This window comes from Benincasa hispida, chromosome 12, assembly GCF_027475165.1.
Source record: "Benincasa hispida cultivar pf3 chromosome 12, pf3_genome.v1.1, whole genome shotgun sequence".
Classification (NCBI taxonomy): Eukaryota; Viridiplantae; Streptophyta; class Magnoliopsida; order Cucurbitales; family Cucurbitaceae; genus Benincasa; species Benincasa hispida.
The window spans coordinates 11,697,499-11,715,955 of record NC_143489.1 but is presented as its reverse complement, the minus strand read 5'-3'; the positions used below and the strand labels follow the sequence as shown (position 1 = coordinate 11,715,955).

The following is an 18,457-nucleotide window of genomic DNA, read 5'->3' as shown; positions in this document are numbered from 1 at the left end:
TTTTCAATTTTTATAACACACAATATATGACATACATTACTACCCAAGGACAATTTATACTTTAGTTCAACACGATAGCACCCAAACGCATCAATTTCAGTTGAATTAGAACCCAACAACCATCATACGACAACTATCCATCTAGTAGTTAGGGATTAGAAAGATCGAAACAATGATGTAACATGTAAGACAAAGTGATGAAAAATAGAGTAGGGAAAAGAAAATAGCACACTAAGAATTTACGTGGAAAACCCTAATTAGGAAGAAAAATCACGGGATAAGGGGATTCTTATTAGAAAACTGATACAAAGAAATAAAACAGACCAACAGCTTAAATAGAGAACAGGGAAACCCTAGGGTATAATGAAAAAGATAAAATTGGCCCTAGAGTGCAAAACCCTAATTTCAACACTCCCCCTCAAGTTGGGGCGTAGATGTCAATAAGGCCCAACTTGCTCACACATGCATCAAACAACTATCTGGGAAGTCCCTTTGTTAGGACATCTACAATTTGTTGATTGGAAGGAATATAAGGAACACAAATGTTGCCACTATCGAGTCTTTCCTTGATAAAATGTCGGTCAATCTCCATATGCTTTGTTCTGTCATGTTAAATAGGGTTATTTGCTATGCTTATGGCTGCTTTATTATTACAGTAGAGTTTCATTGGACTGGTATGCTCTTGATCAAGGTCTTTCAAAACTTTTTCAAGCCAGATCTCTTCACAGATTCCCAGACTCATGACCCTGTATTCTGCCTCGACACTACTTCTGGCAACAACACCTTGTTTTTTGCTTCTCCATGTAACAAGGTTGCCCCACACAAAGGTACAATACCCTGATGTTGATTTTTTGTCTACTACAGATCCTACCCAATCAACATCGATGTAAGCTTCGATACATCGTTTTTCAGTTTTCCTAAACATTAAGCCTTTCCCTGGAGAGGTTTTCAGATATCTCAAAATGCACTCTACTACCCTCATTTGTTCTTCGTATGGAGACTGCATGAACTGACTTACCATACTCACTGCATAAGAGATGTCGGGTCTAGTATGAGATAGATATATTAATTTCCCAACAAGTCGCTGATATCTTTCTTTGCTCACTGGAACACTTTTACTCATATTACTTAACTTTGCATTTGCTTCTATAGGGGTATCAACTAGTTTGCACCCTGTCATACATGTTTCCTTAAGCAAATCCAGAGTATACTTCCATTGGAAAACTGAAATTCCTTATCTTGATCGAGCTACTTCCATTCCAAGGAAGTATCTTAGTTTTCCAAGGTCCTTGATCTCGAATTCCTCAGCCATCTTTGCCTTCAATTGGTCAATCTCTAAGGTATTATCGTCTGAAATAACAATATCATCAACATAAACAATCAAACTGCAATTTTCTCGGATACAGACCTTTTAGTAAACAGAGCATGATCATAATGACCCTGTTTATATCCTTGCGACTTTACAAACATAGTAAATCTGTCAAACCAAGCCCTTGGTGACTGTTTTAGCCCATATAAGGACTTTCTCAATCTGCAAACTCAGTGGTTTAACTGTTTCTCGAATCTTGGGGGAGGACTCATATAGACTTCTTCTTCCGGTTCTCCATTGAGAAAGGCAGTCTTCACATCAAGCTGGTGAAGGGGGCAATCTTTATTAACTGCAATAGAAAGGAGGACCTGAACGGTGTTTAGCTTTGCAATTGGCGAAAAGGTTTCGGAATAATCAACCCCAAAAGTATGAGTAAAACCCCTGGCAACTAATCTGGCTTTGTATCTGTCAATAGTTCCATCGAGCCTATACTTTATTGTGAACACCCATTTACATCCGACTGCTTTATGACCATTTGGAAGATTGACTTGATCCCACGTATGATTTTTCTCGAGAGCTCTCATTTCTTCCATAACTGCGGTTTTCCATTCAGGACTTTCCAACGTTGTGTGTATACTGTTTGGTATCACCACTATGTCTAGGTTTGTAGTGAGGGCCTTGAACTCAGAAGATAAATTACTATAGGACAAGTAACTCTGCAATGGATATTTAGTACATGATCTCGTACCTTTCTTTAGGGAAATCGGAAGATCAAGGGATTCATCTCTATCTTTACTTTCTTCTGACATACTACATTCTCCCTCCGGTTCTGTTATTTTCCCACTCTCAACAATTTTTCCAGTGGGAATAAGAGATGCTTCTTTTCTAGGTTCTACCATGTCCTCAAGAGTCACACAATCATCTGTCTCTGCATCATCATCGACCTCAATCACATCCTTACTGTCATTATCTTCCCTACTTTTGCTCTAAACATTTTCAACACAAGCATCAATTTTATCACATTTATTATCATGATCAGGGATAAGACTACTAGTACCTGGAACTGATCTCTGTTCAAACTCATGAACTGGAGCTGGAGAGATAACAGGCGGCGCTATTTCCTTCCTGAGATTCTTTCTATAGTATGTGATCCAAGGGACTTGTTTGGTTGGGAGGATAGGTGCGTTGGTACTGATACTGACATCAAGAATGGGTTTAGGTTCAGGTAAGGCAGAAAGGCTGGGACCCCAATTGGTTTCTTCATTGGAATGCTTCTTCTGAAAAGAACCATTGGGAAAGAATGGATGATCTTCAAAGAATGTCACATCCATAGAGACAAAGTATTTTCTGGAAGGAGGGTGATAACACTTGTACCCACGCTGATGTAGAGGGTACCCTACAAAAACGCATTTTTGTGCCCGAGGGGTAAACTTGGTACGGTTAGGTCTGTGTGTATGGATGAACACCACACAGCTAAAGATACGAAGGGGTATATCAGAAAGAAGTCTGGAATTTGGGTAAGACTCTTTGAAGAAATCTAATGGAGTTTAGAATTTTAGGACCCGGGATGGCATGTTGTTTATTAGATGGGCTGCTGTCAAGATAGCGTCATTCCACAAATAAGAGGGAAGAGAAGTTGACAACATAAGAGAGCGGGCAACTTCAACGAGGTGACGGTTTTTCCGTTCGGCCACTCCATTTTGTTGAGGAGTGTACACATAGGAACTCTAATGGACAACACCTTTGGAGACAAGGAATTCGCGTAAGCCGTTACTAAGGTATTCTCGACCATTATCACTCCTAAGAATAGTGATTTTAGCGTTGAACTGGGTTTCTATAGAATTGTAAAATTGTTGGAAAACTAGTGACTTTTAATTTATTGTCAGAAGAAAAACCCAGGTTAGTCGAGTATGATCGTCAATAAAGGTTACAAACCAACGCTTCCCAGTTATGGTAGTGACTGGGGTGATTTTAGCGTTGAACTGGGTTTCTATAGAATTGTAAAATTGTTGGAAAACTAGTGACTTTTAATTTTTGTCAGAAGAAAAACCCAGGTTAGTCGAGTATGATCGTCAATAAAGGTTACAAACCAACGCTTCCCAGTTATGGTAGTGACTGGTGAAGGACCTCAGACATTGCTATGGAATAGAGTAAACGGTTTAGAGGGCTTATAGGGCTGAAAAGAGAAAGAAACATGAGGTTGTTTGACCTGGACACACACATCACTTTTCAATTTAGAAATATTAATGTTGCGAAAAAGATGAGAAACAAATAATTCATATACTGGAAATTAGGATGGCCAAGGCGATAATTCCATAACATATAATTAGTTTCAGAAATGGAAAAATGGGAAGAAAACAAACTAGTCCTAGCACATATCCTAAATGAAGCTTCTTCAGTGAGGAAATAGAGTCCCCTGTCATGCTGGACAGTGCCAATCGTCATCCCCAAGTTCAGATCCTGAAAAACAACATCATCAAGTGAGAAGATAACACGACACTTCAAATCTCTTATAAGTTTACTAATAGATAACAGATTGTAAGACACTTTTGGCACATGCAACACATCTTGGAGTATTAACCCGGCAAAGGATGACACCCGTCCTTTTCCAGCAATGGGGGCAAAGGACCCATCTGCAATTTTGATTCTTTCATTTCCAGCACCAGGTTGATAAGATAAAAATTGATCAGAAGAGCCGGTTAAGTGATCTGTGCCTCTTGAATCTAATATCCACGGTTTATTACCAGTTATACTCACAAGGCCAAAGGAGTGAAAAGCACCCGTATGGGTGATTACACTTACACCCACTGTAATAGTAGTGCTTTGAGTAGTTTCCTGAGTCTGAGTCTGAGTATCTCCAGTAACAGATTCACCTACAAGAGCCCGACTTGGTTGTCGTTTCTTACCATTTGGTGGTCGGCCGTGAAATTTCCAGCACTGATCTTTAGTGTGCCAGGGTTTTTTTGCAATGTTCACACATTGGGGGTGGCTTATTGTTCTGTTTATCATGTACAGGGCCTGATGTTTTAAAAGCAGCGGAATCTGTTGGTGTTATAGGTATACTGTTCATGGCCCTTGATCTATCTTCCTCCAGGCAAACTTCAGAACAGACATCCATTAGGGATGATATAGGTCTGGTCCCAATATACGATTGTGCATTGTATCAAATTTTGAGTTAAGTCCGGCAAGAAATTCATACACGCGATCCGTTTCTTCAAACTAATAATGTAACACTCCTCTACAAGGACAATTCCAAATCATTTCACGACACAAATCCATCCCTTGCCACAACAGAGATAGCTTGTTAAAGTAAGCAGTAACGTCCATCATTCCCTGTTTGCATTCATGGACCTGCTTACGTAGAGTATATAAACGTGAGGCATTCTATCTCCTGGAGTAGAGTTTCTGGGCTGCCTCCCAAATATCACGGGCTGTAGCTGCATACAATAAAGGTTTTCCAACCTGAGGTTCCATACTTCCAATCAAAATCGATCTCAACAAAGAATCCTCTCCTTTCCACATTCGCTCTTGGGGATCACCGATCCTTGGTTTTAGTATTTCATTTGTCAGATATCTAAATTTGTGACGGTCCTCAAGAGCCATTTTAATAGATTGGGATCAAGAGAAGTAATTATCACCATTCAACTTTTCTCCTATAATAATTTCAGAAGAATTTCCTATAGTTCCAGAACATAAATTTGAGGGGTAAGTAGGGAACGAAGTTACCGAGTTTTTAGGGTATGAATTTAGATCTGGTTGGATCTTGGATGTCGATCCCAGGGCTTCCCCAATAGCGACAAGCTGCTGTTGAAACACCTCGTTCTGTCGTTTAATCTGCAACTGCAACTGGGTAACTTGATCTTGATTATATTTACCTGGTCCTGGTGGTATGATGAAGACTCATTCCCTCCAAACTCATCCATGATCAGTGAAAACTACCTCATTCGATTGCTCATACTCGACTGGAAAATACCTATACTTCTTCCATCTGTCCTTTGGTGCGGTAAAGATTGAGATAAGGCACCGATCTGAGAGGAGAAGGTCGGCGGCAACCCCAATGGATGGGAACGGGACTGATCGGCGTTGGGCATCACGAATCTGGACCAATCGGCGCTGGGTATAGCAGATCGGGGCTCCACAGCATCGATCGGCAATGTCTGAGATCGGCCGGACAAGTTTCGAGTGGCCGGTCGCTGGTCGCCTTCGTTTGCGCGCGTCCGAACCGGATGGCCATCTTCATCTGCACGCAGCTGGATCAGATGGGTAGCGGCCGGACAAGTTTCGATTTGGGTCTGGCGGCTGGTTGTTGGGTCTGCGAAGGAGACAACCGGCAGTGGGTAGGGCGGCGGCGACTGGTCTTCACGGAAGTGGGGAAGAAGGGTTTGGAAGTACTCGTTATATCTGGGTTATTGGTTTGAGATTCTCCTGTTGGATTTTTCTTAATGATACCATGATGAAAAATAGAGTAGGAAAAGAAAATAGCACACCAAAAATTTAGGTGGAAAATCCTAATTAGGGAGAAAAACCACGAGATAAGGGGATTCTTATTAAAAATCTGATACAAAGAAATACAACAGACCAACAGCTTAAATATAGAACAGGGAAATCCTAGGGTATAATGAAAAAGACAAAATTTCCCCTAGAGTGCAAAACCCTAATTTCAACACAAAGTAAAGTTGAATACGAGTAGTACATTGCTTGAAGCAAAGAAGTTCATCATAACAATTTACAAGAAATACAAACTACAACAATTTTGGGTTTAGATATCAATTCTAAACTGCCATCGTACACATATGATGGCATATTATAAACTACCATTATATCCTGTGTCATCTTGGTTACGACGATGGATTATCTTTGATGGCGATTTTAAACTACCATCAACTCTTCCACCATTGTATATGTATGATGGCGATTGTGAACTGTCATCCTATCATAGATATTCGATGGTGGTTTGTATGATGGCGGTTAAGAACTACCATCATACGTACGACAATGATGGTTCGGTATGATATTAGTTTCTAACCGACATAATATGAGTCATGGATGACAGTTGTGAAAGGACATTGATTCTAATCAAAATTGTTTTGTTTAGATGATATTTCATAGCTATTATTGTTGTATACTACGATGTCAGTTTAACACTAACATCATACTTGATATAACTTGCAACAAATTATTATAAAAAATTGGAATTCAAATACTGCAGAAACGATTTTTATAATACTAATAATTCTCATTTTTTTTAATTAATTTCTCCACACAAATATTCAACAAAACAAAGATGAACTTCCAGAGAACACAATCTGTCATATTATTTCAATATTGATCATCAATTCATAAGTGAATTTCAATACAGAAGTATGCTGTTTCAAACCTACATAAAATGTATAAGATTTACCAAAATTTCAAAAGACATCTCCAATAGCCAATCAAACAATGCTACACAATATGTTTCAAAAAAACACAATGCCTATGATCACCAAAATTTTGGAAAACTCTCCAACAACTTTACAATAAAAAAAAAGTTATACAAAATGCCTTAGGGATACCAAAAGTTCAGAGCTGAAGCCAAATATATATATATATATATATTATGGCATCATGCAATCGATCAAGTGTAGTTTGCACTTGTTCCACCCACTCAACTCAGGCCTCATCGAGCTCTTCTCAGATAAAAGAGTTCTGAGTATTAAACTACATCAAAGAAAATAAATAACAAATATTACAATAAATTCATTATTACTAAGTTCGCAATATGTAAAAAGTTAGAATTTGACATACAATGAATTGATAAGAGTATCAAGATGATGTAAAATCTTTCTCATGAACTTCATCACATAATACCCACATTCCATGTTACTTTTTTGGCGAGGACACTAAAACGTAGAAATAAATAACAATAATTACGATTTTTTCGTACATGTAATAATAGCTAATCGATTGTAACTCAATTTTATTTATCTTTACGGGAAGCCATGTAATATTGGTAGGTTTTTGTATTTGGTGAGTACTTTGAGCCATTTTCAATCAAGATTTTAACACCTAAATTGTATTCCTATGACAACCTATCTTTGTTCCTCCAGAACTTATCCATATTGATAAAATTTATAACAATATACAATCTGAAAAAACATATCTATAAACAGATATATATCACATATATGAAAAAGACACTCATCTCAAAATCAACATTCTAAAAAATGAAAGAACTACTATTGAAATCATCTACCAATAAGCTATGAAAGTAATAGTACAATCATATGACACAGATTTTTATAAAGAACCACTATTCGCAATCAAAACAAATATATTGTAAAAGTTAAAGCAAAAATTCCATACCATTGTAATTGATTAACCATATCATCTAATAGAAATATTCAACATTATGAGGATAATGGAGCTTGATTTAGACAAGAACCAATAACATGTACTCTGTAGAGGTGTTTTTTTGAACAAATTTCAAAGTTCAAAGACAAAAAATAAAACTCTTCAAAGTCTAGGAACATAATTAAAACAAACACCAAAATTAATTTAGAGATATTTTCCATAATTTAACTCTTAATTTTTTATGCTTGTAATAATTTTAAAAAAGTTTGGATAGTTGCTAGTAAGAATGAAGGAAAAATATTTTGAAATTGTGAATAAATTTTAAAGAAAGAAACTTCTAATTCACTAAAAAGATTATGAAGACGATTTTCTTTTTTATGACATTCAATAAATTTTCTTCATTTAAATCGCGAGCTTGTATGATAGTGTTTTTAATTTCCAAAACAAAACTCAAAATTTATGGTAAATAAATTTATTAGCTTTATGAAAATAAGAATCCAGAACTAATAATTAATACCCTTTTTTGGAAAGCATAATCTTGGGACTATTAGATTATTAGGAAAGCATTCCTTTTTTGCAAAGCATTCTCCAAATGGAACACAAGCATAACCATCTTTTGAGTAGTGGTATACCAAAGTAGAAATTTGGTAAAAATATTAGAAAACTAAAATTTAATTTTGTAAAAGAGAAAAGTCATAGAAATTCATGTACCAAAACTACCTCCAAACTTAAATATATCAAACAAATGATACATGAATAGATCTTAAAAAATTGCAAAATTGTCTTGTTATTTTCTCAAATAACATCATACCAAAAATCATCTATTAATTCTCAAACAGCAACATACCAACACAAGTAATTAGGTGTTCTTGTTTAATTTTAATAATGAGTCACAACCAATTAAGGAAATAGAAGAAATTGTAGGCACCGATAGACACAAGCTACTGAGAAATCAAATAATGAATCACAGCCAAGACAAATTCGATATCAAAGTTCCTTTCTCAACCAACCACGAGTTAAAAATTTGATATAAAAATTAATTAATAAAGAAAATAGAGAAGGAATAAAGAAGACCTTGGAAAAATGACAAAGAACGGACCAAATTTTGAATGTGGAGTCTTACTGGGTAAGATCTTGAGATTGGAACAACGTTTGTAAGCGAAACTAAGCCGAAGTCGCCGTCCGAAAAAGCTGACGCTACTATCGTCCAAGGAAGCCACCGAAAACCTACTGTACTCCATGCTGCCGAACGTCGTTGTCATCCACGCCGCCGTCCAAGCACGTCACCGCTATCGTCGTCCAAGGAGGTTGTGGTTACTGTCGTCCGTGAATTAGTCACTGTGGTCGAGTTAGTCACGTCGTCGCAATTTGCCATCAAAGGGTAGAAGCTAGGGTTTGAATGAAAAGAGAGGGTTTTGTTTTGGGGAGGTGGTTAATTTTTATGCCAAAACGACGTCGTTTTGGGTAAGTTAAGATGGCGCTTCGAACTTACGAAAATGACGTCATTTTGATATTTAAATAATAATTAGGAAGTCACTTTAGATGACAGGTCAGAACCGCCATCTATTCTCACCCTTAATGATCGCTTTCCCGCGATTTTTGTAACTCTTAGATGGCTATTTAAAACCGCAATAAAAAATATGGTTTTGATGGCAGTTTTTTTATATTAATTTTTCGTTAACGTGAAAAAAAAACACCTGTTAAAATAGGTAGCTTTTCTCGAAACTGATATCATATAGTCGATCTCTCATCATTTTTAAAATCTTGTCTGACATCTAATCCAAAATTATTCTAGTGATAGTATAGCAAAGCACATAGCATATTAGTCATCTACCTTACTGTTGGGGTTGATGCCCTAAGTCTTGTATTTCATAGTTTGTATTTCATTTGTACAAATAGATTATTTATTTAATAAAATAAGTTATTATTTTATTTGACATTTAGTTGCATTAATCCAAAACCAATAAACTTAGATCTAAGGTTATTTGATGAAGCTTAAACATCTATGTGGAGATGTATGGGTGGATCTTGTTTAAGTAATAACTTGAATGGTCTGTGGTAAATAGATAAGGCTAGGTACCTTATTCTGGTGACACTACAAATATGATCCACTTTGTAATTGTTAAAATTATTGTAAAGTATTCTAAATGATCTAATCCTGATCATTTATCTAGAAACATACGAGTGGGGTATCCTATACAAAGAGTTCGTATAACACCGGACCACGAAATGATTAGTCTCTCTTTATAACACTGTTACATGAATAGACTTTGACCGTAATCCTGAGTGAGTTGTGAACTCATATCTATGAGGGCAATCCTTTAATTTGCATGTGTGAGAGTGGTCAGTTCATTGACTCAATGTGCCTACCATTTTGGGGTTGTCTGAGTGGGGAGCTGGGAATATAGCTACACAAGATGGAATTCACTCATTCTAGTTATCAGGATAAGTAGATAAATTGCTTCCTTGAGGGTTGATTCTAGGTTTTGAACAATGAAGCGCCTCACCCTCTCACTAACTAGAGAGAGGTCTAGTTATAGTGGGACTATGACTAATTGTTCATTAGAGAGATTAGTGGTACTTAAGGTGTTAGATGTAACTACATGGGTAAAATGGTAACTTGACTCAACTGTACTTACGAGCAATTTGTGAAGGATCAAGAACTATTTATTAGTTATATCCAATGGACACAAAAATATATCTGCAGTGCGAAGAGACATCTATTGGTCGTTACAGGAGTGACCGACAGTTAATGAAAGAGTTTAACTAATTAATTTTGTACCATTGGAGCTTCGATCTATAGGTCCATAAGGTCCTTGTTAGCTCAATAAGGATTAATGAGAATTAAATTAATTTTGTATTAGTTTGAATTGTTCAAATTAATTTAAGGGAATTAATTTTATGAGATACATTTAATATAATATATGTTAATACATTATAATATAAAGTTTAACGAAAAAAATAAAAATTTGAATATGATTAAAATATTAATTATATGAATATGAATATATAAACTATAGGTTAAAATTAATATGGATATGATTCATATTAATACTATAGGTTATATGAGAGAATATAAGCTATAACTTATTTTATATATGATATAATAAACTATAGGTTATATATTATATGAGATATAATATATAGTTTAATTATATTAAATTTAGTTAATATAATTTAAATTTAAATTTTGAATTCAAAATATTAACTTCTTAGGAGTTATTAAATTAAATGGTGGAGGGAGTTAATCCAAAATTCCCTCACTCCTATCTCTTATATGGTGCAAAGTGGCAAAGGTTTGATTAAGTGAGATACGTGGTATACAATTGGGTAGAAAAGTTCTCTTCAAGTTCTTCATCTTCTTCCTTTGCATTTTACTCCTAAGAACACTCATCTCTCCCTTTCACCGAAATTAACCAAGGAAGCCCACCAAACTCTTCTTGATTCTCACCTTGAGAATAACAAGGTAACACTTGTGGTGGTGTCCAAAAGCTGTTGCTCTATTCGAGATCTTGTTGTGTTACTAAGTTTGTGAGAAGTGAAGGAGATTCGTTCATAGTCTCGTCGGAGAGGAAATGTGAAGAAAGGTTCTTCAAAGGTTAGTACATCGTTTCCCTTTTCTCTCTGTAATTTGCAATAGAAAACATGCTTTGGATTTATATTGTTTATCCTTATTTTCGTCCTCTATTTTCTTAAGATCTATAAAACAAAAAACTAAGACTAGAATGCGTTCGTACACTTTTGATGTGGAAATTCCAATTCCTTCACCTACAACAAACAAACTCCTCAAGTTGAATTATACTTAGCTAGTGCACTCCAAAAATAATCTAAATCACTTTAACTATCATTGAAAAGGCCTCAACATAACTTTAATACTTAAAACTCACTGAAACAAACTTAAAACTTTGTTAGAAAAGTGCTCGAATTGGTCGAATATCAACTCATTGCTACAAAAAGAGAGATTCTAAAGTTTAGAAACTAAGTTATTGAAGGAACGACAAAGTTCCATTGCGGAAGCGGGGATTGGCATAATTTTTAATTTTCCACAGAATCAAGAATTTTACAAAATCAAATTATGCATTAACATTTAATTTAAAACATGCATAAAAGATGAGGAAAAGAGAAATAAGGGTTTGGAAAATCTTACCCATGAGGAATTCACAACCTTCACGAAATTCCTCTTTTCCACAAACAATCTCGAACCCTTGAACCAAGAACTGAAGAACATGACACCACCACAAATGAGACCTTTATGTTCTCTGTAGGGATTGAGAATCACATGAGGTGTGGGCTCTATGATTTTGGGATCGGAAAAATAGATTTTGAGAGAAGAAAAGGTTTCTGGGGAATTTTTTTACAGAGAAATCTACACATCCAGTGAGATTGTAAAAAAAAACTTTGAAGAAGAATAAGAAGAAGATCTCTTAAAACTGCCCATCACACACTTCCACTGAGAGAAAATTAAGGGGAGGGATGTTATTTCCCTTCCTTTAATTTCAAAAGATAAATTTAAATTTAAATTTATAATTTCTTTCAAATAAAATATATATTATAATTTATAAAATACATTATATTAATTATTGTTGGGGTTAATGCCCTAAATCTCGTAGGGTTCTGTAGTTTGTAAACACTTATATGAGCAAACACTTTGTGATTTATAATATATGATATTTTATTCACTTCGGTCTATGAAATATTTGATATTTTAGTTGCATTAACCACAAACCAATAAATTAAGATTCATGGTTATCGTTATAACTTAAACATGTATGTGGATACATACAAGTGGATCGTGTTTTAAGTGATAACATAAATGGTCTGTAGTATATGGATAAGGTTGGATACCTTATCCTTGTGACACTACGAGTATAGCCTACTTTGTAAGTGTTACAAATGTTGTAAAGTGCTACAAATGGTCTGATTCTGATCATTCATGTATTAGACATGCGAATGAGGATATTCTATGCAAAGGAATTTGTATAATACCGGACCATGAAATGTTTAGTCTCGTTATATATTTCATATTGAGACTTTCATTTCACTAAGATGACCATAGGTAAAATGACCTTAATCTTGAGTGAGTTGTGAATCCTGCCTATGAGGGCGGTTCTTTGATTTTTATGGGTGAGAGTGGCCAAATCGTCGACTCAACAAGCCTACCATAGAAATCAAAGGATCGCCCTCATGGGCAGGAGTTCACAACTTACTCAGGATTCAGGTCATTACCTATGGTCATCCTGGGAAATGTAGGTCTCTATTATTAACGGTGTTATATAATGAGACTAAAAATTTTGTGGTCTAGTCTTATACAAACTCTTTTGTATAGAATATCTTCGCTCGCATGTTTAATATATGAATGATCAGGATCAGATCATTTATGCACTTTACAACAATTGTAAAACCTATAAAGCGGGTCATACTCATAGTATCACCAGGATAAGGTACCCAACCTTATTCATATACTACAAACCATTTAGGTCATCATTTAAACATGATCCACCTGTATGTCACCACATATATGTTTAAGTTACAACGATCACCTTGGATGTTCATTTATTGGTTTGTGGTTAATGCAACTAAAATATCACATATTTTATAGACAAAGTAAATAATGTTGGGTTTTATGTCCTAAAACTCGTGGTATGTAAACAATCGAGCTTATTTTGAAAATTCAATAAAGGTGTTATTGAATAGATCTATTACTTGAATAGAAATTCAATAAACCTAAAAGTCTCTTGACTATTGGATGAGTACTTGAACTTTATGTGGAGACATAATGTGGATCAGGTTCAAGAAAATAGTTAAAATGATCTATAGTACATGGATAAGGTTGGGTACCTTATTCTGGTAACACTATTGGATACGACCTGCTCTGTAGTTGTTACAAGGAGTTGTAAAGTGCTACAAACAAAGTGATCCTAATTCGTTCATGTTGGACATGAGGAGTGGGGGTGTCCTTGTGCAAAAGAGTTTGTACAAGATCGGACCACAAAATGAGTCACTCTTACTTTATAACGCTGTTTACTGTTTAAGACGGACTATTTCAAAGCGATGATCTAGGTAACTTGAACTTAATCCTATGCTAACTATGAACTCCTATTTTGTCACACCCCGTCCCAGACTACTCTCTGAACTTAGGAAAGGACATGACTACAGCAGGTATCAACCCTTTTGTTGACACTTACTGCCTAATAACTCTTGCAGAAATAACTCTGATACCAATGTACAAATTCAAAGACCAACTGATTAAGTCAAGGAGGCAAACAACAACTGATTAAGTAGGCCCATTTTATACTACAACAATGTAACGTTTATACAACTCCAAGACTTAACTACAAAGCTTACAACAACAACTGTAAAACCCTCCGAAGTGTAACTGTGGCATGTGGTAGTCCTTGACCTTAGCAGCACCCTGGAACTTCTCACCTTTCGCTACCTGGGAAGAAAAACATTTGAAAAACGGGGTGAGCTTGCTAGCCCAGTGAGTGACAAGAAAACTAATTCTTATAAAAAGAAGTACCGCCATGCCTTGGGTACTTTTGCTCAGATACCTTCTCAAAACTGTGTCCTTCAATATCGAGCTGCTCGGATACTTTCTCAATTGTCCTTCGGTATCGAGTTTCAAGTAAAACTAGTCGTACAATGACTTTCTTTAATAAAATATAGAAAACATGTCTTTATCTGAAAGATCTTTATTTAGAACATGATTTCTTAAGAATATTGTAATTTAGTCAAATATTTTAATCACTCACCTTGATCGTTTAGGAACCTTTCTCTCTAGAAGTTCCTTGGTCACCTCGGGCTCCCTTTTGAACCCTACGATCCAGATTCAATTTGAAGCTTAGATTACTCATAGTTTTAGGCTTTATCTCGAGATTCTTCCTTCTAAAATATGCTCTAAAATGTCTCAGGAAGCTTATCTCAAAATATTAGATTAGAACTCGTCGTGGTTTGGCAGAAATCTTCAAAAAATAAAGACTGGCTCAAGCTTACCCGACAGCTCGACCCTTCTATCTTTTCTTCATTCTTCAGCTTGATTCCTTAGAGCTTCTTCTCTGGCACCCCTACTCTGAAAACTAGACTCTTCTATCTTTCAAGTGGCTTTGGAATCACTCCAAACGCACGAGTATTCTGGGAGAACTTCTCGTCCCAAATTGATGCTACGTTCTGTCCTTTCTGTCCGACAACATCTTCCTCTCTTGGAACCTCTTGACCAACGCATGGTCTTGCTACCAATGCATGCGTTCTTCCATCAACGCATAGTCTTCTCCCAATCAGCCTTCATACACTCTTCTGAATGTCCTTTGAAGAGAATGTGAGTTCTCATCTGATGTCCTTGGCCCTATTTATAGGCGTCCAAGATTTCTCTAAGGCTGACACCTCCTACTTGGTCGCATGTCCAAATGTCCTTTCCTTACACTACTAACGCAACCTTGCATCAACACAATCCAAGGTGTCTTGCTCTCCTTTTACCAACGCACAGGCCTCAATTTTGCATGTCTTCTTGTGCATCCACCTCATTTTCTTAAGGCCTAAGGTTTCTCCCCAACAAGCCATATGTCCGGATGAAGATCTTGAATGCCTTCATCCAACTTCATATGCGCCCATTCTTCATATGCGCATCCGATTGGCGCAACATACTTATGTCCAGACACTACCTATTGGCGTATGTGTCCATCCCATGTTTGCGCACTTGCAATGTCACCCTTCAAGCCATTGCCGCTTAGCACCTTTCCCCATATGCGACCCACTAACCTCGATTGTGCCATTTCCAATTAACGCAATCCTTACCTTGTGCATCCCATCAACGCAACTTGGTCGCATATACTAGATGCTCGCAAGGCTCTTCCTTGGCCGCATGCCTTCTACCACATGGCTTACCTTTGCCTTATGTGCTCAACTAGGATTATGACCAATATTCCTCCACCGCATATTATTGCTCAAGCCTTGTCCTATGCGTCCACATGCCTTGGATGTCCAACGCATATAACACATCTCCAATGCATAACACCAACGCATAGTATCGCCGTATAACACCATAGCATAGTGCTGCCGCATACCATCGGTCGCATACCATTGGCCGCATGTGTAGCATCGCCGCATAGCATCACGTCCATTGTGTAGCATGGCTGCATGCCTCCATCGCGTCGCATTACCCCTTGATCAACCATCGCGCGTAACTTCAACGCCCAACGCCCTTGTCCGTGCAACTTGAGGCTACCGCATGCATTTTTGTAACCTCTCAAGACATTACATGCGTTTCTCTTGGCCACACTTTGGCTTCTTTCAACGGCCAAGTAACCTCTAAATGAGCAAGGCCAATGCATGGACAACATTTAGTCAATTTTCTAGCTTCCAACCATGGGTTATACTTAGCCAATTTTCTAGCTTCCAATGCATAGTTCCTTTTTAGCATTATACTTAACCAAATTTTTTACTAGTTAAGGCTTATCTCAAAGCTACTTAGAAAATCTATTTAAACACTTAGAATTTTCCTTCACTTCAACGTAGGATTTAACTTTCACCTAGTTAATCCCTTTTATTTCCTGCTTAAGTAGGAAAAATGGAAATCTGGGTTTCACATGTTTATCTGGGATTGCCCTTAGATTTGCATAGGTGAGGGTTGGCTCAACAGCATCGGCTCAATATTACTGCCATTTCAGGGGTAAGACTGGATAGATAGCTGGGGAGATAGGGTGCAAGAGGGAATTCACTCTTACCTGCTTTAGGGATAGTAGAGAGGTTATTTCCTTAAGTGTTGATTCTAGGGCTTAAACATGGGATCCCACCCTCTCATTTGGCATGAGAGAGATTCAGTTTTGTGATTGGATCACAAAACAATTGTTTATTAGGGGATTAGTGGGGGCTTAAGGAAAAAAAGGTAATTTCGAGGGTAAAACAGAGATTTGACCCAACTGTTATTGCGAACATGTGAAGTGTTAATTTACTAATCATGGTTATATCGAGTGGACATAATATATCTACAGTGTGGGGAGTTCAACTATGGGCTTTAGTGGAGTGACCCATTAGTTAACGAATGAAGGTTAGATCGGTCTAATTAGTTTAGCCGATTAATCTCAAATCGTTGGAGCCCATGATCTGTAGGTTTATGAGGTCCCCCTACTAACTCAGAAATAGATTAGCTCTAGAGTAGCGTGATAAGTTAATTTGAAACGTTCAAATTAGAATCAAACGGAATTGAAGAAAATATATTTAAATATGATTTAAATATATGAAGATGAATTTGTGTAAAAATTATTATTAGATATTAAATTAATTAGAATTATTTAAATTGTTTAAATAATTATTTATTAATTTTATTAAAAAATTAATTTTTGAAATTAATTTGCAAAATTAATAAATTTTTATTTTAGAAATAAAATATGATTTTAAAATCAAAAATAGATTTTAGAAATTGAAAAATTACACAAAACATGAAAATGGGTTTTTCAATGTTCATCTTCAAAGTAGCTTACAAAGAACCCACCTTCTCTTTTGTTTTACTCCAAGCATGAGCTGCATCCCATGCAGGACATCTCTTTGCATGATAGTCTGCAATATATTGAAGAGATTGGAGTGAAGAAAAGAGAGAGAACTGACTAAATTTTTGCTGAAAAATTCGGATGAAGAAGATGTTCTTCAATGGGTTCTGTTCAGTGAGCTTTCTCCATATTCCCTTTGATTCTAGCTTATTTTGAGTCCCACAACTCAATCTAGAGCACCAAGAGGATAGTAGAGAAGATCTTGGTATGGTCTACATAAGGATTCGGAGGATTGTGCAGCTGGAAATGGAGATTTCGTTGGTTCGGCCAAGGTATGTTCATGAAACCCATTATACTTTATTTTTAGCTTGTTTCTTTTTAACCAAAATTAATGAATTAGAATGCTTATGGATCCTATTCCCTTTCGCTGCGTGATGGTGTCCATTCAATAATTGGTATCAGAGCATCTTATAAGCATTCAGTTTGGATTAATTCTGGTTTGGTGGGTGTTTTGTATGAAAATATGAAACTGCTGGTTTCTTGGAGTGTCTTCCCAAGAGTCTGTAATTTATTTGGAGTCATTAGAGTTGATATTAAGTTATAATTCGAAGAAACAAGCGAAGGGGCCGAGTTGCAGATTCTAGATGATCACCCTCTATTTATATCGTCGTTAAGCTTCAGTAGCTAAACGATCATTTAGCTTCATACGTTAGACGATATGAAGAAAAAGCTAAACGATTGTGTAGCTTTGGGCATTAATCGTTTAGGTGTTGTGCGCTCGACGATCGTCTACCTCGGGAGCTAAACGATGCGTTGTTTTGCTATGCAATGGCACTACACGATCGTGTAGCTTCGGGTGCAAGCTAAGCGATGCGGCGAATGGCATTGAGCGATCACAGCGATGCAACGAAGAGCTATGCGATGGCGCTGAGTGATTGCTTACACGATCGTTTACCTATGAGCGACAGCTGAGCGATGTGTCAATTGCTATGCGATAGCACTAGGCGATCGCTTACCTCGGGCGCGTGCTAAACGATCAAGACATCGTGCTAAACGATGGAGCTATGAGATAGTGTTTGACACTAAGTGATCGTGTAGCTTCCTCCGACATTAGACGATGACACTATATGATAGAAGGCAAACACTATACGATCGTGTAGCCTTTTTAAACGATCAAGAAAACATTGAACGATCAAGCCAAATGCATGACGATGGTCGTCAATGCTAAACGATCTGACTTAGCGAGATGTTGGGCGAGAGCAAGATCAACTGGTTCGACCGGTTCTCTTGAGGTTTGGTCAGGCTCAGCTTCAAATGGTTTGTGGTTGGTTCGATT

The 18,457-nt window shown here is 36.7% G+C and overlaps 1 protein-coding gene, 1 long non-coding RNA gene and 1 pseudogene across 2 annotated transcripts; all 3 read right to left on the bottom strand.

Moving 5' to 3' along the window:
• Positions 1 to 610: 610 nt before the first annotated feature.
• On the bottom strand, positions 611 to 1,180 carry LOC120067394 (secreted RxLR effector protein 161 pseudogene; annotated as a pseudogene).
• Positions 1,181 to 1,234: 54 nt separating this feature from the next.
• LOC150031770 (uncharacterized) lies at positions 1,235 to 4,318 on the bottom strand. Its single transcript, XM_090308273.1, has 4 exons — positions 3,594 to 4,318; positions 2,398 to 2,782; positions 1,553 to 2,295; positions 1,235 to 1,385 (listed from the first exon to the last, which is right to left on the bottom strand). Exons 1-4 carry the CDS (start codon positions 4,316 to 4,318, stop codon positions 1,235 to 1,237), a joined length of 2,004 nt encoding a protein of 667 aa, XP_090164399.1.
• Positions 4,319 to 6,599: 2,281 nt separating this feature from the next.
• LOC150031769 (uncharacterized) lies at positions 6,600 to 9,079 on the bottom strand. Its single transcript, XR_016525356.1, has 2 exons — positions 8,763 to 9,079; positions 6,600 to 7,006 (listed from the first exon to the last, which is right to left on the bottom strand). It is a non-coding gene; the product is annotated as an uncharacterized LOC150031769 (long non-coding RNA).
• Between the last annotated feature and the right edge of the window lie 9,378 nt (positions 9,080 to 18,457).

What these genes read in the sequence shown, in the direction of transcription:
- LOC150031770 (XM_090308273.1), bottom strand. Translation starts at nt 4,318, where the DNA reads ATGATAAACAGAACAATAAGCCACCCCCAATGTGTGAACATTGCAAAA. An exon ending in CTTGGCCATCCTAATTTCCA is followed by an intron (nt 2,783 to 3,593) that starts GTATATGAATTA and finishes TCGTATCTTTAG; the next exon opens with CTGTGTGGTGTTCATCCATA. An exon ending in CTGTTATCTCTCCAGCTCCA is followed by an intron (nt 2,296 to 2,397) that starts GTTCATGAGTTT and finishes GAAAATGTTTAG; the next exon opens with AGCAAAAGTAGGGAAGATAA.